Here is a 22,426-nt window from a genome sequence, read left to right as displayed (position 1 = left end):
AACGAACTACCGGAGTTAGCCTCAAACACATAAAAGATGCGATACACGTGAGCAACTATAAAAACAAAACACGTGTCACTAAGCAATTTAGACTCAGTTTTAATACTCTTAAAAACATTTAAATACCGCCTAGCTGATGTGTCGCTCACCCACACCCAGTCACCCGCACACGAAGCCTCGACCACTAATCGACCCTGTCATATAAAACATATTTACCACACAGTATTCATAAAAAAAACACTGAACTACAAAACCAATAATTCCGAGATTGGAAGATTCCCTGCTACACCCAGTGCAGCGTGAGCCCAGCGCTCTCGCTACGCCGGAACTTGGCACTTCACGCTAACTTAGCATTTCCTGTTTACACCGGAAGTCCTCTGCCCAAAAGCAAGAGCGCCCTCCTGTGGTGCCACTCGTCACACTTGCCATCAGCCGCACTTGAAATGCCGTGATAGTCGGTCGGGAAGGCGGAAGAGGAGGAGGAGCTTCAAGTGAAGGATGCTGCGAGCCCTTCTTCTCACGCAGCGTCGTGCTAATCATGAGTTTTCATTTTACACACACCTTCCTGACGCAGAACCTCGCTTAATTGTTGGGTTTGCGCCTTTTCGATGAAGGCCGCTCGTTCGCAGGTCACTTAAACAGGCATCTGCGACACCCCCCCCCCCCCTCCTTCCTCCCTCGCAGCTCTACTCGCATCCTCTCTCTCTTTCTCGCGTCGTGTACGCCTCGCCTCGAGTCAGGCGCATCATCTCATCTCCTCATCTCACGGACGCCAAAAGCAAGAAAATGCTGCGCGATGACGGCGGAACGAGCGTGAGGATGCGAGGCGGCCTAGTGTAGTGTCTTTTTGGGGGGCTGTGAAAGACTGCGTCTTGTCTTGAAAGGGAAAAAAAAACAAATCCGCATCCAGGATGTCCACTGCGCCTGCTGCAGCCGACGAGAGCCAGAGGAACTCTCGTAAGCAAACTTGCTGCTTTTAATTTGACACACAATTTGACACTTAAAAGTGTGAAGCTAACCATGGAGCAGGAATTCAGAATTGGAACTTGAGGCGACCTGAGAGATGTAGAAATTTCTCAGGTCAGCTTCAAATGAATTTTTGTTGATTCTTGTTGAAAAATGAGCACAATTGTGATGATAACCATAGAGCTGATGATATTTAATTGAATTTATTTTGCAAACAAATGCGTATTCCAGATGGATATGGCAGTTCGTAACTAAGTTCCAATTACGTGACATCATGCACCACCGTCGTAAACCAAGGTGCGCCCATTCGAATGTCGACGCCGCTGTTTGTGACTGGCTGCGGTTTTAGCCACGCCCCCAAATCAATAAAATGTTGAAGACACCAGATTTCCAAATTTACAGGGAGGCCTATGCAAATAACACTTGGTTGGTGCCTTGTTTGAGATTTCTCATCATTTGGGTGCTGCGTGGATCGATTAAAGCACCTGCCACCAACGTGCACGTTCTAATCCCTTTTCTTTGCACTTTGTTCCTCCTTCTTGTAAGCTCAACTACATTTTGTGCCGCCTGCCGCGTCTTCTTGCTGCTCCGGGGGCTTCTATTTTTAGCGGTAGCTCATATTTAGCTCACGGGGTCTTTTATGCTGCTTTGCAGATGTCAAAAGGGCGCTTACATGCAATCACATGGAGCAAAGAAGTCGAGGGGAGCCATTTGTGCCCGCCGCACGTACAAACGAGGGCCCGGCCTTGGATTCCACCAATCGTGACATTCTCTTTCTGTGCACCCTGAAATGTTTGCAGCGGAGGTGGACTGTGAGCCCACACCCAAGGGGTCCCGCTCTCAGTGTGCTGACGCTGGCGATGACGGGCAGCGGAAGCCGAAAGACAAACATAAGCTGCTGGAGGAGGCCTTCCAGCAGGATGTGGAGCAGTACCTGTCCACAGGTTACCTCCAGATCGTCGAGAGGAGAGGTGAGAGGCCACGGCTATTTGCTCTATGGATCTCGGCCACCCAACTACACCGGGCTGACTCCGTTTTGGCCGCCCTCAAATCTGGAGCATGAGTCTTATTTCTTGGTCACGATTTCTTCGGAATGCCATGTAAGAGCGTTTAAACGGCTGTCAAATCTGGCAGTGCAAAAGTACGCTTGACGCGTCCAAATTGCAATTGAGACCGGGAGCTCCTCATCTTGTTTTTTTTAAGCTTCAAAAGGGCAACGGCGGAGTGAGCCCAGCGTAGTTGTCAGTGTCTCCTGGGTGGAGTGTGATAACATGAGCCCCCTCCCCACGGTGTCCTTCTTCTTCTTTCTTGTGCTGTCCCTCCCACGCGACTCGGCGAACCCGCTCCGCCCTCCTGATTTCCTCGAGGTACGCTAGCCAATAATGTCTTCTGTAACTGTTTGCAAGAGCCAATCGTCTCCTTCCGACTCACGTAGGGGGGGTGGGGCATCTCCTCATTGTCCCATCCTCTGCACGCCCCTGATTAAGGAGAAAAATAGATAAACAAATTTAACTATAATCTTTCATTGTTTTGCAACATTCCCTTTGCTTTCATCCTTGTGCCAATGTTGCTAAAGCTAAAGTTCATCCGTTCTTGCTTTGCTTTGCCTGGAGTCAGTCATTTGCCGCCCCCTACTGGACGCCCGCTGCGCTAAACTATAGTGACAGCCACTGCCTTTTCCTTGTTGTCCGCGTTGCCGGGGCGGGGTGGGGGTCGCAGGGCCAACAGGCAGCATGTCGTCCATGGAGGTCAACGTGGACATGCTGGAGCAGATGGACCTGATGGACATGTCGGACCAAGAGGCGATCGACGTCTTCCTGCACTCGGGCGGAGAGGACAACAGCGCCGCCTCGCCCGTCGCGGGTGCTTCCTCCGTTTCTTGCAACATGACACTTTTTACGTTTTCACTGAATACTTAAGTCATCATGTGAAAGCTTACTTTGACGTGAGTGGAGTTTTGTTTTATTGTGGCGTGTCTTGCATGCAGCAGGTCCCGAGTCTTTGAGCGCCGAGCTCAGCCTTGCGGTTCCCACTCAGACCGAGCTGCGCCGCAAGATGACGTCGGCGTGCGCTGACGGCGATGAGGAAGAGGACTTGGAGGAAGAAGAGGACGGGCAAGAAGAGGAAGGCGCCAGGAGGACCATAAGGAGGAGGAGGAGAAAGAGGGCTCCCCCGCTCGTGCCAACGCCCGGCCATCAAGGCGGGACCCCGAATCTTTGAGGGTTTGGAAGAAAAGGAAAAGCTTACCCCACTCCGCAACTGCCACATGACGTCTGCCTTAAAGAAAAAAATACAAGAATCCTATGACGACTATGATGAGCACATCAACTGCGCTCAGGTCGATATTTGGTGGTATGATTTGGATTCCGACCAACATCAAGTGTTGAGAACGAGCACACGGCAACAACTATATATCATCAAGGGAAACCAGATTTTTTTAGTTTGTTCTTGAGCTTTATTAGTGTCGGGAATTTTGAAAATGTGACCATCAATCATAGAAGAAGAAATGGACCTTTACCTTCACTGTTTTGATTTTCTTATATATAGGAAATGTTGGGATTTACACTTGACGTGCGCACGCGCCTGCACTTTTATCCTTACTGAAGAGTTGTTGATATTTTGAGTGCACTGTGTCGAAATATTTACTGTCCTGTGTCTGTTATTACTCTGTTGCAAAGAAAGAATTAAAAGTTCACCTGAGGACATTGTGTTGTGTTCATGAACCAGGAGATGGCGACAGCGTGGCGCCAGAACATCATGCTGTGTTCTGCAAGGTTGTCGAATCTCTCACTTCGTTTTTGTGGCGTGAAATTGCAGCAACTGCTTCCGCGCGAAACCAAATCATGCAGTCGTCGTGACAGGTCACCAGATAGAGCTCGTGCGCAAAGGCGCCCTTCAACAATCAGGAGAAGGAAAAAATCATGTGACTTGTCATGATAACTGCTTTTGGTGTCTTCAATTTCACGCCACAAAATTGAGTCAATCACATACCATAAAGATCCGACTATCATAATGAGTGTCATTGCAGAACATTCCGTCGTCTTCAGGCGCTACTCTGTCGCCATCTCCTGGTGAGTCTGTGAAATGCTGTCGCTGACAACTTCTGGGAATTCAAAACAAATAGATTAGTAGTAGGTGTTTTTTCAAGTCTGTTTCGAACTAAATTGAATTTTCCTTGAAATATTGACTTAAAATCAAACTCAATTTTCCTATCGCGTTCTAGTCAACGAATAAATGAGTCATTTTCTAAACGTTGCCAAAAGAGACACGGACTGTTTGTCTGGTCAGAAATTATCAATTTTATTTGAATGGGTTTTTTTTTTTTTTTTATAGGTTACCTTTTTGTAACTCTCTTTTTGTTGTTTTTTCAAACTTGGTAATTTCTGTCTGATTTGTTTTTTGCATTGTACTTGTTTTGTTTTTTTTCGATGCGTCATTATCATCTCAGCATTCGCATGTTCCGTTTTTTTCTCTCTCCCGGAATCGCAATATCACGCCGTCTTTCACAAGGCAATGTGAGAAAAGTGGTCCGCGTCAGGAAAGGGTGTTAATTTGAGCGCGTTATAATTTTCTTCTTGTCGAAGCAGCTTCGCGCGCCATGCACGCGCACCCCCTTAGGAACTGTGCACCCGAAATAGCCATGATTGACAGGTACAGAATCATAGTTACTATAACAACTAGCGACTGGCTCTCATGAGCGCGCGCATTTCCTTCCACCACCTTAGCACCTCGCCCTTTTTCATTTTCTTGCGCGCACCGCCCCCTCCCCTTCCCCACTCCAAAGTGTGTGTGGGTGTCGAGGGAGGAAAGAGATTATGAAAAGGAAAAAATAGATGGCAATATTCTTTCACGCCGAGATGCCTGCATGGCACCGTTCATTGGATATAACCTGTGTGGGAGATGGGGGGGGGGGGAGGAGTGGGAAGATGAAACGAGCGCTTACACAACATCGTGGAAAAATCAATCTTTTGTACACTCTCTTTTTGTGTTTCCGTTTTTGTTACTGAGTGTTAAGTGACTCCCAATTGTGGAAACGCGCAGGCGCACCCGCCCTCCAGAAATGATGTTGCTGACGATTTTAAGAGGCCTCTTTGTTGTTTCTCTTTTTTATCTGGGCTTTGCTGTCTTAAGTGCAATTCTGTCACCAATGTGCATTCTCAGGTGGCTTCCATATTTGTTTTCAACCATGATTTGTATTAAGATAAAACGTAGTTTTTTGATTGAGACTCCAAACTGTATTTGTGGTTCTGAGGCACTTCCTTCCCGAATTGAGACGACCGATCAATTTATTTGGCAACTTTTTGCGTATGCGCACACGCGTGGTGGCATCTTTATATTCCCCTTGAGACTTCAGCAGAAATGTTCTCTTGTGGGTGACAGCAGCTGTGAGCAGGTACACGCGCGCACCCGCATACAAGCACACACATGCGCGTGCACACAGATGGGTGCCGCATTGTTATGGCCTGTTCCAACTGTGGCAGCTTGTTTGCCTCAGACCTCTCACCCTCTGATGACTCACGCATGACGAGATGGGAATGGTGAAGGGGGGGGTTCAGCTATAGTCTTAGACAAGTCTTCATCTTTGGCAAAAGTGGGCGGGGACAGAGCGTGTGAGTGCAGAGACAGCGAGAAAGTTTAAAAAGTGTGTAACTGTTTGTCTATTTGTGTTTGAGAATGTGTGTTGAGTGTGTGCATGTGTGTCACACCCGAGCAGGTGGCAGCGATGACGTACGTCCAGTTCCCATGCAGCTGACTTTCCCTCGCCACCAAGATGTTCGTGGAGGTGCGCCCATCATCTTTAATCGGCAAGGGAGGGGTGAGGAGGGAGCCGTGCCGTGCCCGTGCGTGCACTTGGAGCTTCGCTAACAGCAGCGCATGCAAACACAAACAAAAACATTAAATTTCTTGACTTTTAAATAGTTTTTTTTCTCTCGCCAAAGTTTGTTGCAATTCCAAATTGTCGAACAATCTGGCGCGTTTGATTTGTTGCAAATGTTGTGCAGGACGAGAGGCGCGCGCCAATAACTACGAGTTAATTAGTCCGGTGTTGGCGAGGGGAGAACGTTTAAAGCGCGACGAGAGATGTGGTATCCAAGAGCACGGTCTCCACGGAGACGGTTGCTATGGCAGCCACGGAGATCTCGCCTCATTAGCAACAAATATAAATAGCCGCGCCCGCACGCCGCTCAGCTTCAGGCCGTCATGTGATGCCCGTGGCGGAGGAGAAGGAAGAAAAGAAGAAACCACACAAGAGGAGAGTAGGAAGAACAAAACGAGAACAAAAGAGAAAAAAAACGAGCAAGAGCCAATCATGGAGGAGCAGGAAGTATTGAACGTTAAAGGTGAAGTCGTCGATTCCACGTTAATGAAAAAAAGGCGCCGATGAAGATGGAGGGCTCTCTTTCCCCCATCCTCAATCAAAGTTAATTGCAAGTCTTTCCGTCAGTTATTGGATAATGATTGTGAGAGTACAGTATTGTTGACATTGTATCTTTCTCTTTGTTGACACATTTATCTTGAAATGATCTTCATAAACTCAACATCCTGCGGCCGCTCGGCATCAAGTGAGCGCAAGCCCACGCGGTCTCGTGCTCTACCGAGCATGCAGGTGCATGCGGTGCCTTTCTCCTCCCCCGTCCTGCTTCTCTCGGTGAGTCAGGGAAGGTTAAAAAAAAAAAGTTGAGGACGCCCATGCAGCCATGTTGCACGTGGGTCAGCCGCTCATACTTTCAGTATTTGTCAAATGTGTCACCTATAAGCCCAATTTAACTTTTTTTAGTTTTTTTTCCAAAGTGGTGTCACAGTCATAATGTTCTGCGATGGCGTCATGCTCATTAGAATTGATGTGGAGGAAGGCGGGCTTGTGTTTGTCTGCCTCTTGTCTACTCGCTCGCTCCTCATTTCCATCATAGTTGAAATATTCATAAGTAGGTCCCTCATGAATATTCATGACCCCCCCCAACCGTCGCTCATGAATATTTATTAGCCTCACTTGTTGAGGCGTCATTCCATCTCTTTCACGTACACGCTATTATAGGAGGCAGATGAATGATGACTATATGTATGATGTTAGCTCGTTACGTGTGCGCACACACCACACCGATGCATGTACTCCATTCATATAGCCAACAATTAAATGAACACTTAGCATTTCATAAATGGACAACTGGCATGGCCTCGTACGAAAAGTAGAAATTATCCCATCTGCCAATTTGCTTAGCTTGCTAGTTGCTACAAATAGCAAACTCGCTCAATTGTGTCGAAAAAGTAGCACATGTAGCATCTATGGCGCAAGCGAATTAGCTTTGCATTAGCTGACACCTGGCTTGGCCATGTCAAGCTAATTAGCTTGGCTTAACTAGCCTAGCCTTGCTCACAAAATCAAGCATTTCTGTAACAATTTCCTCAAAGATGTATGTGAGTTATGCTAACTAATCCATTCGCTTGATTAGCATCGCCATTGACGGGAAGCGGGGCCCTGTTCCTGGTTGGATTAGTGACAGTCCGAAAGGGGGAAGTGACATAAAACAAAGTGACACACGCTCCCAAATGCACAAATCCTCACTCAGCTGTTGGCTGGCAAACGTAATAATGACGCTTGTTTATGTAACTTGAGCACAGCGGCGAGCGTTGGCATCGGCGATCAGTCTCGGAGTCTCCTGCGTACCCGCATGCCTGCAACAGCTGTTTTGTGTGTGTACATTCCACTCTCAAAATAATCTGGCTCGTCTTTGATCTCGTCTCTTGAGTGCATTCACAACCATTTATCGAAAAGTGCACAAAAAGTCAAGCATCTTATGTTCAAATTGAATTCTTGATGTATATTACAATGTGCTCTTGCTACATGTACCGAGTGATCCCTCGCTACTTCACGTTTCGTTTATCGCGGCTTCACCACGTCGTGGATTTTTCTTTCCAAATTAAAAAACAATTTAAAAGTCAAAATAAAACATCTAAATTGAGGAAACGTGTCTAACCTTTAGGACAATGTAGTACTGCTCCAAATGTTCGTTTACGTTCCTTAAGAAGTGCGTTTTCGCGTGTTAGCACGATTGCGAATTAGCATCTTTCCGCTGACTCGTTAGCCTGCCCAGCACTTCTTGTTGATACTTCGCGGATTTCACTTATTACAGGTGGTTTCTGGAAACAATTATCTGCGATAAAAGAGGGATTACTGTATTTGCTTTCATTTTGTGCGGCTGCTGAGAAATGATCATTGAAATCTGTCTTCAGGACCGATACCCCTCTGTGTGTTCTTGTTGAGTGACAGGCATGCAACTAACCAAGCACACTGATACAACTTCATTAGTACTCTTGATATATATATTTTTAATGTGTTTAAATGCTGAGTGAAGACTACTCAGTCACACTTGCGACTTTGTAAAATGTCAAACGGTAGCTGCAAGATGGATGGATTGCTCGAATGGATTGTAGCTGTAGCTTTGTGTCTTTCTTTGGTCACAGCATCTCTCAACATTTGTCGAACTACTTGACGCGTACTGACGGTAAAGGGGCAAGGTGAGTCGAGATGGTGGGGTGGGGGGTAATGATCTGAGCTGGAACCCCCTCCCGCCTTCATTGACCCCCCCACCCCCACCCCCTCCCCCCCACGCGAGAGTGGAGCAAAAGCAGAGGAGGAGCAGCGCCGCGCTTCACTCGACAGCCTCCCACAGCCCCGCAGAGAGGAGCAGCTCCACTCCGGCTCCATCTCGCCGCCACCTCCTGGTAAGACCCTCCGCCCCTCGAAACGCCACAAACACAACAACACATTGTCGTATCGAAATCACTCGCGATCGATTTAAGACATCACATTTGCGTTTTTTGTGTGTGTGTGTCGATTTAAGTCTCGTTTAACCGGGTGGCACGTGCGCGTTAACTGATCGTTTTTTATTATTTTCATCCACACAATACGCCAAATATCACATCGTATACCCCATCGTATATATTTTTTTAACTAATTGCTTGATGAGTCGTTTCATTGACTTTGGAGTTAGCATGACAGCCGGCTGAAGCCCGGCAGCAGCGGGTCCAGCAGCCGCGGTACCACCCTCGGCCCCCCCGCTCGCCTCCGGGTAAAAATAGCCCCGCCGTCGTCAAGCGCGTCCTGGGTCAAGAGTAATGCGACATAGCGAGCGGACAGTGTGGAGCTAGCTTCCTTTTCTTCTTCTCCATCTTCCACAAGCCTGTGTGACACCTGTTTTGCAACTTTCACACCACATGTAGCTTGCTCGCGGGACTCCACTGCAGTGAAGATGTCTTAAAAAACCGACGACAACATGCGGGCAGGGTTTTTTCGCACCTCACCTCACTTTTTGGGGGGCTTTGACGCAGCTGTCGCAGCCACAAATGCTGCTGTGGGTGCACAGGTGCAGCCACAGAAGAACAATGTGACCTACATTTCGATTACTTGAACTTCTCCGTAAAATTGCTAGTGTTTGTGATTGGCGACTGAATCCAACTCGACCTTTCCGCGATAAAAAATTGGTCAACGTAAACTATAAAATGTTCCACAGTAGAACACTATAGAACTAGAATAAATGCATATTTAAAAATCCCAAATCCACAAAGCATTTTACGGTCCTATTGAGAATGAATTGGATGTATTTGTCTTTCCTCACATTTCATCTTAAGAATTTTGCACAATAGAAATCAACGCAATAGCTTGAAGAAATCCAGCCAAACAAACAGGTTGGCCTGCACAACAAAAATCAAGCCAAAGTGTGGAAATAATCTTGCGCCGCACTTGCTCTCATGCTCAATGTCGATCGATTGAATTCTGGCCACGGCGTTATTGACGATTCATGCCAGCCACCTGGCACGCTACAAATGGAGCCAAGCGGTGGTAAACGCGCCAGTGCCAGCTTGCCTTTAAGTCGGGCCTGGACGGCAGCGAGGCGGCAGATGGATGATGATGACGACGATGATGTCGCCGCACGCTCCTCGCCTCGCCTCCCGCCCGCCCGCCAGCCATCCATCACGTGCTAATGATGGTGTCACACCTCCTCCGCCATCCTACCCCTCTTCTCCCCCACTGGCAGTCGACTTCAAATTGCCATCCTTTTTCTGTTTGGCGTCCACGTCCCTAAGATGTCTTTTTCTTCAGCTTTCTACGCGTTCCTAGAAAGTTACCCGAATAAAGTAAGCCATTTTGTGGTCGGGGGCCATTTTATAGAGACCCCTGAGGGTCATTGTAAATTTAGGAAACAGAATGGCTGCCATTTTGTAGAGCCCCCTCAGGGCTATTGTAAACTTAGGAAACAGAATGGCCGCCCGCTAGGCTAACGGTTAGCACATCTGATTCAAAACTCGGACTGGCGACCGGTCCATCATTTGTCTACATCTGCCCTGAAATTGAGTAGAGACCAGTCAAGTCCAGTTTAGGGTGTAAATTGGCCCCAACACAGACTGGCGACCAATCAGACGTTTGGCTCCATGTGCCAGAGCGCCGTCTCTTGCTCCTTTTTAATCTCCCGCCAGCCCGTTTTGGGACCTGCTATCCTCGGAGCTCATTATTCTGTCGTCTCAGGAGTTGCCAGGATAAAACGTCCCCCCCGGGCATCGCGTTCTAGCGGAATGCGACGGGCGGAAGCCATTTCCTTTTGCACGTGAACGTGTGTGTGTGTGTGTGTGTGTGTGTGAGAGAGTTTTGGCCCTGGCCTACGTTCCCGCCGCTCCGGTATTCCGGGAATATCTTGCGCAGATCGGATGATGCGACGTGCAGCTGCTGCTTCTAAGAAAAGCGCCAGGACGCGTTTGAACATGCACACACATTGTATGTAAACACATAAATGCCGTATGTGAGAGGAGGGGCCGTAGACACACACAAACACGCACGCACGCACGCTTACACTTACTGTAATAGGCTTTGAGTAGCAATTAGCTATCAGGCCAGAAGGGCCTTTGGAAACTAGGATGGAGGATCTCTCTCACACACACACACACACACACATGCACACACACACACACACACACACACACACACACACAGTCTTAAGCTTGCTGACTTGATGTCATTGCCAGAAGCGATGCCTTTATGCTGCAGCAGCTGTTGGATATGACTGTGTTTGTGTGTGTGTGCGTGTAACCAATAAAAATTCCCCCCCCCCTCTTCCACAGCCCTTTTTTTTTTTCAATTTCTTTTTTTTTGCCCTCCTCTCCTTCGCTAAAGCAAGCAAAAGAGGAAGAGAAGGATAATTGCATTTCTGGCGGCTACCCCGTGGGATCATGGGATATATGACCTCATCATTCACCTGCGAGCCTCTTCATTGAGCATAGGTGGGCACACTCACACGGGCACGCTCACATGCACGAAGACCCCACACACACACAAACACGCACACACATACACAAGTGTAAATGTCTGGCCCCGCTTTGCAGACGTACAATGGACACAGCAGTGGAGGCGGACCCCGCCCGCAACATCGGTAGCCGCCCCGCGTCCCCCCTCCCTTGCGACAGCGTGCCCACCCAGGAGATTGACAAGGACAGCAAGCAGGTACGCTTACAGACAGCAAAGTTTTGTCTGGGATGCCATCCTTTCCCGCAGTCGGACAGATGTAGGAAAGAGCCAGAACAAGGGAGCGGGAGTTTGCTAGAGTGATGTCACCCCCCCCCCCCCTCCCTCCCTCCCAGCCTCCCTCCCTCCATCCACTCTATGGTTTTCTTTTAATACGAAAAGCAGGAAAATGGCGCTTTTCTTAAGCAGTGCGAAAGAGGAGGCACATTAATAATGTACACGTGCACGCTCGCAATGACTAATGTTGTCCCTTGCAGAGCCTTTGTCACCAGACGGCAGTGCAGAAAAAAGTCAAGGTAAGCGAAAACGATCCCGCCCGCCATTTGTCAAAACGCGGCAACACGGCGCCTTTGTTCATTTGTCCCGCCTTTCCCACCGCGCGCAGCCCAAAGGCAAGCTGGTGCGCAGCATGGCTGTGTGTGACGACAAGGAAGAACACCTTCAGGTAAGGCCCTCGTCCACATCGTCATCGTCTTCACTTTGCCCGCTTCTTCATCGGCACTTCCTGCTCGGCCAGCAGGCGCCGACGTCCGAGAGCGTTTCCTGTCCGGAGGAGGAAGTGGAGAAGAGCTGCTCACCTGACAAAGGTGAGTGCGCTTGGGAATGATGACGATGTTGTCTTGCGCAATATTCGTGCTTGTTTCGTTAGCTATGTCGTTTTCCATACATGTTAGCATTAAGCGAGCAGCCACTTCAAAGTTCTGCGCATTGGCAAAGTAAAAAAAACCAGCAAACTTTGTTGAACGTGCCAACAAACAGCTTGAAGCGAGCGAGCCTTGGCATCTTTGTAAACATTCTCGAGTTTCTCTTTCCTTCTCTTCTTGGCGTCAGTCCTTCCTCATCTTCCTTCTTTCCTTTAGCTATGGCTTTCATTCCAATTCTGCTCCTTCCTTCCTTCCTTCCTTCCTTCCTTCCTTCCTTCCTTCCTTCCTTCCTTCCTTCCTTCCTTCCTTCCTTCCTTCCTTCCTTCCTTCCTTCCTTCCTTCCTTCCTTCCTTCCTTCCTTCCTTCCTTCCTTCCTTCCTTCCTTCCATCCTTCCTTCCTTCCTTCCTAAAATGGGTGCACTGTTTGCGTGCAGAGAGCAGCGTGGAGTACCGCGACTCGACGGGCGTGGACCTTCAACGTTTCATCGTTGACACGCTCAACAGCAACCCCAGAGACCGCATGATGATGCTCAAGCTAGAGCAGGACATGGTCACCTTCATCATGGGAGACAGGTAAGCAAATGTGCGCATCCTCTTCTTTGCATCTCTTCCCACCCTCATCTTCTTTCCTCATCTTCTCCGAGCAGCACGTTCAAGAAGTTCCCGCACATGTCTTCGTACCATCGCATGCTGGTGCACCGCGTGGCCGCCTTCTTCGGCATGGAGCACAACGTGGACCAGACGGGAAAGTCGGTCATCATCAACCGCACCAGCAGCACACGCATGTAAATGCACACGCCCTCCTCCTCCTCTTCCTCCTCTTGGCAATCATGTAATGCTCGCGTTTGTTGTTCTTCACTAGACCGGAGCAACGTTTTCTGGACCAGGTTCAGGAGGACAAAGCCACAGAGATCCCACACTGGAAAACTATTTTGAAACGTGACAGCAGCTCAGACGAGCAGGTGAGCTCTCACTCATGATTTTTTTCAAAAGATTTATTTTTTAAATCTACTTTCTTTTCACCTCAGACGCGCCGCTACACTTTACGTGACAAGCAAAGTAAGTCAATGGAGGAGCGAGAGGAAGAGTACCAAAAAGTGCGAGAGAGAATCTTCAGCCAGGAGGTGAGACACTCCACTTGGCTCAAGATCACAAGAAAACAATCGTTAACATCTTTTTTTTTCTCTCTTTTAAACAGCCTCTTTGCACACGGGAGGGCGGCCACGTTGAGAGCAGGTAACCTCCCTCGCCTCGTCTCCGTGTCCTCGTTCACCTTGGTGAAGCGACAATGAATCATTAACATAAGTGCGCCTGTGTGTGTGTGCGTGCGCAGGCCCTCCGAGGAATGCAACGCATACGCCGAGACCCAGAGGAGAAGGCAGCTCTTCAGGTAGCACATTCATCATCTTAATTTGCATCGAGTGACTCGCGTGCGCACAAGCACACACAAAATCGACGATGACTAATTGAAGAGAGCGCACAGTCGGCAATTAAGGACACACTCACACGCTACGAGGCTATTATTTTTAAAAAACTATTTTTCTTTCACAATGACTTTACTCCCTCACTTGCCATATAAAGTGTATTTAGAGCCACTAAAAATCAACACCACCCCCCCCCCCCCCCCCCCCCCCCCCCCCCCCGCCGTGTCCATCCTGTGGTCCACAGGGGCAGTCGCGACAGCTCGGGCTCCAGCTGGACGGGCAGCAGCCGGCAAAGCAGCACAGAGACCGACTGTCGCTACGGCAACGAGCCCCAGCCGTGGAGCAGCACCGACTCGGATTCATCCTCGTACCAGTGGACTGCCGCCGCCGCCCCCAAGCCTCGCCCCCCGCAGGCCGCCAACTCCGGCTGGGAGCCTCACGGCACAGCAGGTGCGAGCGAGCGCGAGATGTTTTTCACGCCGTAGACACCTCCGACTTGTCGCTAACGCCGCATGCTAATCACATCTGCCGGCCGGCGACTAATTAACAGCAAACGTATTCGCTTCGAGCGGCACAATTTTACACCTCTGCTTGTCTTGGTACCCACGAAAATGAGAGAAACACTTTTCCTTGTTGTTCACTTATACTTTTTTTTAGCTGGCTCACAAAAATTAGTGATGCATGCAGAAAATTAGCCATGACAGGTGCCAGCTGCTACCTTTATTTGTTGATGAAGTCCATGCTTCTATCCTTCACCACAAAAAGTTGCGTTACTTTTTTTTTTTTTGAAAAAATCCTTAGTTTGTGATATCCGTTGTCTCATCTACCGCTACAACAACAAAAGAGGCAGCATTAATTACCCGCTATCTGCCTAATGAGAACAAGCGGCACAAAATATGCTGAACCCGTGTAATGATAAATTCTTCTTTTCCCTCCACCAGGTTCCGTTTCTCTCTACAGAGTGTCCTCCGAGCCCCCCACTATGGCCGAGCCTCCCGCCCACCCCGCCTTCATCTTGGAGAACGGCATCCCACCGGGAAGCATCCTGGTCAATCCGCACACTGGTTGGTACACACACACATTAGTGAAAAGAGCAGCCATTTTGAAACTAAAATGGCCACCACTGTTTCAGGACAGCCTTTCCTGAACCCTGATGGAAGCCCTGTGGTGTACAACCCGCCTGGTGCTCAACAGCCAATCAGAAGCCAGATGCAGGGAGCGCCGGCACAGCAGCCACCACAGCAGGTAACACACACACACTCGCACGTGCAAATAGAAGAAAAACAAGAGTGCTCATACTGTGGACGTTATACAAGTCTACACACCCCTGTTCGAATACCACGCTTCAGAAAAATACAATCTGAACACAAGAGAAATCATTTGAAACCTTTTTCCACCAATATGACCTGTAAGATAACATGGACAACTCTATTTGAGCAATGAAAAGCTTATTGGAACATCTGGACTTTATATTGGGGGTTAATCTGAGGCACTTCAAAGGGTAGCCGGTGTGCGCTGACTTCCATTTAACAGGAGTTGGAATCAGTGGACGTGTTCACGTCTGCAGCTAGATTATCTTATTTTTTACTTGCCCTCTTAAAACATTTGAGTTGTCCTGGATCAAGGTCACATTAATGGTCAGTGGTCTATTTTTTTATATCATAAAAAGCTGCCATTTGAACTGGGGTGTGTAGACTTTTTATACCAACATTTTTATGATTAACGTGTCTGTCTCAGGTGTACTCGTCCGTCTCATACTCAGCCCCGCAGATGTTGCCTGTGGCCCCTTCGCAGCAATACCCCGCCGTACGTATGGAGGCCCCATTTCCTGTTAGGGCCCCAACTTCCTGTTCACGTTTGCATCGTTCCTCGCAGGTGGAAGACCTGTCGCAGCAGTTTGCCCACGTGGCTGTCAGCTGTCAACCGGCGAGCGAGCCCGCACCCCTTTACCCTCCCGCCCAAGGCTTTGTGTTCGCGGCACCGCCTCCGCCGCCGCCCCCGCCCGCTCCTCAAGCTCCCAACGCCCACAGCTACTGCCAGCCCTCACCGCAGGTAACAAACAATAAGTATACTACCGTATTTTCCGGCCTATAAGGCGCACCGGACTATAAGGCGCACCTTCAGTGAATGGCCCATTTTAAAACTTTATCCTTATATAAGGCGCACCGGACTATAAGGCGCACCATTAATGCATCATGTCAGATTTTTAATCCAAATCAAATCATTCTCCATTTTATCTTTTTTATTTCAACTTCAGACGGAACAAATTACTTTATAATCATAAAATAATGATCCATAGTCTTTTTGAGTCATGATTCAGAGTCTTCAGCGGGCCACTTATGATTGATTTCATGACACAATGCTTTGGGCCAGTTTAAATTTAGGAATTTGGTCCATATATAAGGCGCACCGGACTATAAGGCGCACTGTTGGTTTTTGAGAAAATTTTAGGTTTTTAGGTGTGCCTTATAGGGCGGAAAATACGGTATATTAAAATATTAGATGTACAATCTAATAATATGGTTTCATGGAAAAAAAAAAGACATTTGTGGACAAATCCTACACTTTTGTTTGTTCCAGGGTCCCGCCTTCTACTACAGCCAGTATCCTACCTCAGCTCAACACCCGGTCAAAGCCGCGTCACCTGGTTGCAGCGCAGGTGAATAGAATAGCTCAGCTCCAAGAAGGCCCTACACAAACTCCAAACACAATCCATGTCACGAGTAGTAGAGGAGGGGGCCGTTACACTGTCAGAGATGAAGTCCTGAGGGTCTCACAGTGAACCGGTCTCTTTTCCTGCTGCTCACATTCGTCCACACCGTTGGGGAAGGAGGGGACATCCCTAGTCCACCCCAAAAAAAATCCTGTCATGTTTTTCCTGTCTTGGCCCCAGGTTATGGCCCCGTGGTGGGTGTCCCGCAGCAGCAGTCGTACACAGCCTTGCCACCGCACCACTGTAGCATTCTTCAGGTACGCAGCAACACCCCCCTCGGCCCCCATGTTTTGTTCTGTTTTTTTTTAAATCACACAAAAAAAAAAAATTCTGTTTGTAATTTGTCTGCAGGGCGGTGTCTCTGTGTATCAACCCGGTAAACTCGGCGAGGCGGGATACTGCTGTATGGTGGCACCGGCGCACCCCCACTGTGGTCCCGCCTGGACCACACAACACTGATGACACACACAAATATAATCATCCCATCGCATGTTCCAACAAAGCACCTCACCTTAACGCACTGTACCAAAGCTTAAGTACATCTAGACATTTATATATATATATATGTAGAATTGAACACAAAGCTGCTGTATTGACTGCATAATTTATACTATACACAAAATGAGTTTTATATTGATATGAAATTATATATATGTGATTGATGCCAAAAAATGCTCTGTGTATTCAATAAACGCACATGGCAAAGTCCCGTTTGACGGCTCCTCTCTTAAGAGCTGCCGCAGCAAGTCTAGTCACAATACACACAATATGTTCCAATCTTTTTCACTAACTCTTCAGCACCACCTACTGCCCAACTACAGTAACCACAAGCATTTTTAATATTCCCATGGACGAACGAAGCCATGGGCACTGTGACTGGGGATTTCTCATGCCTCCCATATATGTTAAAATTAACGCCATAGGCCATAAAAAGAGCTGATTTTGATATCTGGCCAATCACGAAACCGAATTAGTCATTTTAAAAAATCCCCCATAAATTAAAGGTCCCCCAAAAGTGCCCAAGTGACTCGCGTGCCCTTTTGCCTTCACTCCAGTAATAACGAGCGCGTGTTATAATTCATTTTTCAAGTGGAGCCAATTCCTATTTTAAGCCAATGAAACGTATCCATCATCCTGGCCGGGCTGGAAAATTAAATTTGGATTTCATAACGTCGCCACCATGCCTTCAATTATTCATGCGGCGGGCCCGCTCGCGCTCCTTTTTCGTCCTGGATGACTTTCACACAAGCCAGCAGGCAGGTTGATGAGCTTTAATCATAATCATAATAAAAGGCACATGTACAGCCAGAGTAAGATGAGCGAGTCCACCGAAGCTTCTTGGTTTTTTTTCTTTTGGAAAAGACCCCCAAAAATACAGCAGAAGTGAGGAGGAGACATCTATCTGCTTGACAGTAGATTTGATTCACGTAACATCTGCTCCTTCAAGTCCAATGTCCTTTAAGTAGCGTACCCCCCCCCCCCCCCACACACACACACACACTCTCATAGGTTTGTTTGCTATTTAAAGATGTCACAAGGCTGTTTCAACTTTAAACTTTTCTTAAACATCTATTTTTAAAACCATGTTTGTCTAAAATAGGTGCTAAGTAGAAATTAAGTTTTGTTATACACAATTCATTCATAATGTAGCAGATGCACAAAATCAATTACGGGCATGGGACAGCTGACTTTTTGTAAAAATAAATGTGAGGGGGCGTTTTGAATATGTTAATTGCAGGCATTTGGTTCTTGATCCTTAAAAACGAACTTTTAAAATCATGTCATGCTACTCCTACATTTAGCAGTACTGATTTTGGATCTTGTATATTTTTTACGGGTTTAACCAAGAAATGAATGTTCAATATATTTCAATGATGCGAGGTGTGATGGGAAAAAAGTATTTTCTTTTTCTGGAGAAAACTTCAATGTAATCAATCATCACACATAAAATATCGATGCCTCAAAAGCAATTCAAATGTTAAATATGTAGCTAGAATTCTTTAAAGTGTATAAAAAGAAAGAAATATAAATAAAATGGAGTCGCAAACAAATCCAATCACACGTCACAGCTCATTCAAGTCAACGCTCGTTTTCACATTGAGGAAACACTTGCACACACACAGTAGTGTGTATGTGTGCTACTTTTGGCTCTTGGGTGTGCAGGGGGGGTCCAACTGCTACACACTGACCACCTCAGACCCACTAACCCCGAAATCAATCTAGGTTCCTAAGGGGGTCTTCTCACTTGTGTGCTAAAAGGAGGTAAGTGGATTACTAGGGTGAGTGGGTGTGTCTATCATGTGTGTGTATGTGTGTGTGCGCGTGTGTGTATGTTAAGAGGTATCAGTGGTTGAGTGCCTCTTATCCTCGTCATCTTCTGAGTCACTCCTTGTGGTGGTGGTGGTGGTGGTGGTGGGGGGCGGGGGGTTCGCGGGTCTTCGTCCGTGTGTTTGTGGGTTTTTTTGTTGTTTTTTTACTTTTGGACCTGGAAAATGAAGAGGCGCAGGTTGATGTTTTTGGCGGCCAGCAGTTTGTTGCACTCGACAGAGTCGCAGATGGGGAGCAGCACGTAATCCGTCTCGCTATCGTCGTTGCTGAAGGCGTAGTGATGGATGACCGGCTTGATGCGCACGTCGTCATACGGGCCTTTCAGCAGCAGGAACGAGCACTCCAGCGCCGAGTTCACCTACCCGAAAAGTCGCCCACATTGTTATTTGTATCTTACCTGAAACCTACAAACCTGAAAGACAGTTTATAAACTTTACGTTTAAAAAACAAAATCGAAAATAAACTGAAAATTTCAAAACAACCAAAAACTAAATTTTGAAGCTAAAAACTTACTAAAAAAAAAAAAAAAAAAATCCAAACTTCGTAGCACAAACTAAATTTGGTTGCCTTCTTGTAATAAAGACAAGCATGACACCTTCAAGTCAACCTTGGCATAATTTGATGGCCCGCTTTACGGCCTTTCTATAAGCAGCAGCGACGTGCAAAGTTTTTGCTGACCTTGCTCTTGAGGATGAGCTGGAAGGAAAGCGTGCGCTTGCACGACAAGTTGGGATTGCGCTCCGAGTCGTTGACGCGCGCCTTCAAAACCCAAGTCTGGTTGAGCACGGTGAAGCGCGGCGTCTCATAATACAGTCTCGTGATGAAGTCGTCCGTGCGGTACGGCCGGAACTGCACCTCTGGCCCGCGCCCACACACGCGCGCGGCAGATGAGAACCATTGCAAGGAAGAACCTCGAAGCCGCAAAAAAAACTCTTACCGGTGAATCCAATCTTCTCGTAGCAGAGGAGGCCGAAGATGCTGTTGTAGAGCTGCATGTCCCTGCGGTGATTCTGGTCCATTTCACCCAGAATGCCCATCAGCTCCGTGCCTGTCTTAGTGGGGTGCGAGCACTCGCCCTCGTGACCCGGCATCTCGTGGAAGGGACCCTGCCACGGGCACCCAATTCGCTTGTACTTGCACATCGTCACCCTGGCACAAAAACAAACACACAAAGAACAGTGAGAGATATTTATAAAATGAAAATAAAAATAAAACACTGATGTGCAGCTGTTGTCATGGTAACTGTTAGTGATGCCATTTTCTTCCCATCTGTCTCACCCACCTGTCCTGGCATTCATCCTTCTGGTGTCTCTCCAGACTGGACCTTGGGAACTGTTTAAGGCAGAATGTGCATTCCGTGGGCAGCTCGCTAACCGCCTTCTCTACCGCCAGGTTCCTGCAGCACAGGTTCTTGCTGATCTCACACCTACAGGTGAAGGGAAACACGGTCGAGATCAGCGTCGCCACTTGCTAGCGCCACCGAGTGGTTGGACTTGGCTCAGCTCTACCTGCAGTTGGGACAAGTGGCCTGCTCCTCCTTGAGGCGAGAGTCGGCCAGCAGGTGAATGAAGCAGCCCGCGCACATCAGGTGACCGTTAGTGCACTAGTGGTCAACATGGGATAATCAGAGTTCAGTTACAAACAAAATCCGGACTAATGAAAATTACTTGTGCACATTTTCCCACTTTTTTCAGCTATAGAAATACAATGAATCCACATAATCATAGTTTTAAAATTTGAAATAATGGGGAAAAGTTTGCATTTAATTTGGCAATGTAGCTTGTGTTCAAAAAATTATGTTTGGCTGTAAAAATTTGGAAATATATGCTACGGAATTTCTAAAGTAATGTCATTTTTTAATAATGAAGGAGTTCTGGTAATGGATGGAGAAATGCCGAACAAAACGTTGCAAAATAAACAGAATTTCAAATGTGGTGACACTAGCAAGCCAAAAAAAGAAAAAACTCTCAATCATGATCTTTCATAAAATTTGGACATGCATATTTTTTTTCAGGTGTTTTAACCCCAAATATTTCTCTGATGACTTATTTTTGTCTTTTTATATATTACAATTATAATTGGCAATAATGTATGTGCGTTTTCTTTTATCCCCCCAACAATTCATGTATTCATTGTGTTTTAGTTGACAATCCAAAGAGATTTTGGACATTTATTTGGACATGCAGATGTTTCATTTCTCATTTAAGGACCAATCAGGATTCTTGGCATATGTACATATTATGTACAAAAACAGTCATTTCAAATTGAGTTCGGGGCAATTGAGAATGATTGGGGGGACATGATGGGGGGGGGGGGGGGGGTTGTGGATTGAACTTTGCACTGCTTGTGCTTGCACATGATATTAAATACAGTGTATGTAGCAGTGTCACGTGGAGCGAGGGCTACGACATGGTTGACATTGAGCATATGACAGCTTGTGGCATTCGAGGGCAAGGGGGGGGGAGTGGACTACTTTTATTTTGAGGGGTGATGGCCTTGGGAAAGTGACTTTAGTTGAAGGTTATTTGAAGATCATGTCAGACTTTTGGGCAGTGGGCTTGACAAGCAGGGCACTGAGGACAGGGTGCACATGCCTGCTTGGGCCAGGGCTGTATTTATAAATCCATGGAGCATCAGATTGCCCCACTAGTTTCTGTATTTTAGGGGGGAGTTTTTTGGGGGGTGAGAGTGTAGCAGGGACATGTTGGGGCATGTTTGTGACACATTTACCTGATACACAGACGCCTTGGGCAAGTCTAGGCACACGGTGCAGCAGAGCACAGAGTACAGTCTCTCCTCCAACTTGCCGGACTCCGCCTCGGGCACTTTGGTCTTCTTCTTGGGGGGCTCGTCCGAGTCCGTCTCGGGCCGCATCACGACGTCCTCCTGCCCGACAAGCCCGGCCCCTGCCCCGGACACAGCTGCTTCGGCCGCCCCCGCCACCGGGACCGCGGAGGAGCCACCGGGCGCAGACATCATGTCATCGTCTTCCATGGCGGACATCCGAATCTGTCCAAAACTTCCTATGTACCCCCCCACCACAAATTCACTTGTTTCTATCTTGAAGGGGTGTGGGCTAACTTCGAAGCTAACTGACAGCTAGCTCGCTAGTCGGCTAACACCCGTGCTATGGCTACCGGAGGAATGCTAGCTCACTCGTTATTTTAAGGGCTAATTTTCAAGGTTTTCTGGAAGTCAAAACCGAAGTGCAGACAAAATGTCATCCGAGGGGAAGGACTTACGGTGCGGCTAGCTAGTTGACACCGAGCCCTGAACACGGGACTCCGTTGGCAGCCAGAACAAAAAACAAGTCAGCTGTTTTTAAGGTGGGGGAGGGGGGCTTTCGCCCTCCCGACAGCTCGACTCGGTTCGGCTGTCAAGTCCGCTGCGTCCGCTCCGACTACCCGAGATGTCTTTCCCGGTCCGCAGACGCTTGTTGTTGTTGGTGGTTCGTCTGTTGAGCTCACACAGCCATCTTTGTTTTTCTCCCTGTCCGTCTCCCCCCCGCTCTGTGTCTCCGAGTTTTCACCCTTTTACGGCTCCGGGTCAGAATGGGACTTATTCAGAAAAGAAAACATAATTTTCATATTGAATTTGCTATCGAAATGGCCGCCCTCAACCACCACCCGCCAGGCCGTGTCGAATGGGCGGACAGCGGAATGTTTTGTTATGCCCACAGATGACTTGGGGGTATTTAAAGAGTTGGGGAGCGCGCATGCGTATTGGGTGCTGACGAAGCAAGAGGGCTTTGAAAGCTGACCAAAGTTGTGTCAGCTGACTGCATTTTAAAGCAGTTGGAGAGCTCGTCGGAGCACACGCGGGACGAAGGCCCTTT

The 22,426-nt window shown here is 47.8% G+C and overlaps 3 protein-coding genes and 1 long non-coding RNA gene across 11 annotated transcripts; 2 read left to right on the top strand and 2 right to left on the bottom strand.

Moving 5' to 3' along the window:
• The first annotated feature begins 480 nt into the window (after nucleotides 1–480).
• On the top strand, nucleotides 481–3,669 carry LOC133144708 (dysbindin-like). 3 transcript variants are annotated; one of them, XM_061267607.1, is made up of 5 exons: nucleotides 481–813; nucleotides 885–957; nucleotides 1,767–1,937; nucleotides 2,686–2,829; nucleotides 2,954–3,669. In XM_061267607.1, exons 1-5 carry the CDS (start codon nucleotides 787–789, stop codon nucleotides 3,184–3,186), a joined length of 648 nt encoding a protein of 215 aa, XP_061123591.1. In that variant the 5' UTR covers nucleotides 481–786; the 3' UTR covers nucleotides 3,187–3,669. The 3 variants fall into 3 exon arrangements, with proteins under 3 accessions (XP_061123591.1, XP_061123593.1, XP_061123592.1); XM_061267609.1 differs by having other exon boundaries at nucleotides 483–813; nucleotides 2,695–2,829; XM_061267608.1 differs by having other exon boundaries at nucleotides 494–813; nucleotides 2,957–3,669.
• On the bottom strand, nucleotides 1,145–3,039 carry LOC133144723 (uncharacterized). Its single transcript, XR_009710761.1, has 2 exons — nucleotides 2,906–3,039; nucleotides 1,145–2,444 (listed from the first exon to the last, which is right to left on the bottom strand). It is a non-coding gene; the product is annotated as an uncharacterized LOC133144723 (long non-coding RNA).
• Nucleotides 3,670–8,564: 4,895 nt separating the features above from the next.
• On the top strand, nucleotides 8,565–16,969 carry arpp21 (cAMP-regulated phosphoprotein, 21). Of its 5 annotated transcripts, XM_061267552.1 has the most exons (20): nucleotides 8,565–8,691; nucleotides 11,135–11,241; nucleotides 11,344–11,461; nucleotides 11,740–11,778; nucleotides 11,868–11,927; nucleotides 12,000–12,069; nucleotides 12,561–12,699; nucleotides 12,774–12,911; nucleotides 12,989–13,088; nucleotides 13,155–13,250; nucleotides 13,325–13,362; nucleotides 13,460–13,516; nucleotides 13,795–14,000; nucleotides 14,492–14,614; nucleotides 14,683–14,795; nucleotides 15,288–15,356; nucleotides 15,426–15,602; nucleotides 16,131–16,209; nucleotides 16,444–16,520; nucleotides 16,615–16,969. In XM_061267552.1, the coding sequence occupies exons 3-20, from the start codon at nucleotides 11,351–11,353 to the stop codon at nucleotides 16,720–16,722; spliced, it is 1,800 nt and encodes a 599-aa protein (XP_061123536.1). In that variant the 5' UTR covers nucleotides 8,565–8,691; nucleotides 11,135–11,241; nucleotides 11,344–11,350; the 3' UTR covers nucleotides 16,723–16,969. The 5 variants fall into 5 exon arrangements, with proteins under 5 accessions (XP_061123536.1, XP_061123535.1, XP_061123532.1 ...); XM_061267551.1 differs by having other exon boundaries at nucleotides 12,003–12,069; nucleotides 15,288–15,602; XM_061267548.1 differs by having other exon boundaries at nucleotides 15,288–15,602.
• Nucleotides 16,970–17,519: 550 nt separating this feature from the next.
• zftraf1 (zinc finger TRAF-type containing 1) lies at nucleotides 17,520–22,263 on the bottom strand. 2 transcript variants are annotated; one of them, XM_061267589.1, is made up of 7 exons: nucleotides 21,834–22,263; nucleotides 21,322–21,614; nucleotides 20,100–20,194; nucleotides 19,874–20,017; nucleotides 19,529–19,740; nucleotides 19,270–19,448; nucleotides 17,520–18,949 (listed from the first exon to the last, which is right to left on the bottom strand). In XM_061267589.1, the coding sequence occupies exons 2-7, from the start codon at nucleotides 21,592–21,594 to the stop codon at nucleotides 18,737–18,739; spliced, it is 1,116 nt and encodes a 371-aa protein (XP_061123573.1). In that variant the 5' UTR covers nucleotides 21,595–21,614; nucleotides 21,834–22,263; the 3' UTR covers nucleotides 17,520–18,736. The 2 variants fall into 2 exon arrangements, with proteins under 2 accessions (XP_061123573.1, XP_061123572.1); XM_061267588.1 differs by having other exon boundaries at nucleotides 21,322–22,263.
• Between the last annotated feature and the right edge of the window lie 163 nt (nucleotides 22,264–22,426).

The sequence above is a fragment of the Syngnathus typhle genome, linkage group LG20 (assembly GCF_033458585.1).
Source record: "Syngnathus typhle isolate RoL2023-S1 ecotype Sweden linkage group LG20, RoL_Styp_1.0, whole genome shotgun sequence".
NCBI classification, from domain to species: domain Eukaryota; kingdom Metazoa; phylum Chordata; class Actinopteri; order Syngnathiformes; family Syngnathidae; genus Syngnathus; species Syngnathus typhle.
The sequence above is the reverse complement of the archived record's forward strand: the minus strand, read 5'-3'. Positions and strand labels throughout refer to the sequence as shown.

Coding starts and splice junctions, on each gene's coding strand:
- zftraf1 (XM_061267588.1), bottom strand. CDS start 21,594: ATGTCCGCCATGGAAGACGATGACATGATGTCTGCGCCCGGTGGCTCC. Junction 20,195..21,321: donor CCAAGGCGTCTGTGTATCAG/GTAAATGTGTCA, acceptor GTTGACCACTAG/TGCACTAACGGTCACCTGAT. Junction 19,449..19,528: donor CGAGAAGATTGGATTCACCG/GTAAGAGTTTTT, acceptor GGCGCGGGCCAG/AGGTGCAGTTCCGGCCGTAC.
- LOC133144708 (XM_061267607.1), top strand. CDS start 787: ATGCTGCGCGATGACGGCGGAACGAGC. Junction 958..1,766: donor CGAGAGCCAGAGGAACTCTC/GTAAGCAAACTT, acceptor AAATGTTTGCAG/CGGAGGTGGACTGTGAGCCC. Junction 2,830..2,953: donor CGCCGCCTCGCCCGTCGCGG/GTGCTTCCTCCG, acceptor TCTTGCATGCAG/CAGGTCCCGAGTCTTTGAGC.
- arpp21 (XM_061267548.1), top strand. CDS start 11,351: ATGGACACAGCAGTGGAGGCGGACCCCGCCCGCAACATCGGTAGCCGC. Junction 11,928..11,999: donor ACAAGGAAGAACACCTTCAG/GTAAGGCCCTCG, acceptor CTGCTCGGCCAG/CAGGCGCCGACGTCCGAGAG. Junction 14,001..14,491: donor GGAGCCTCACGGCACAGCAG/GTGCGAGCGAGC, acceptor TCCCTCCACCAG/GTTCCGTTTCTCTCTACAGA.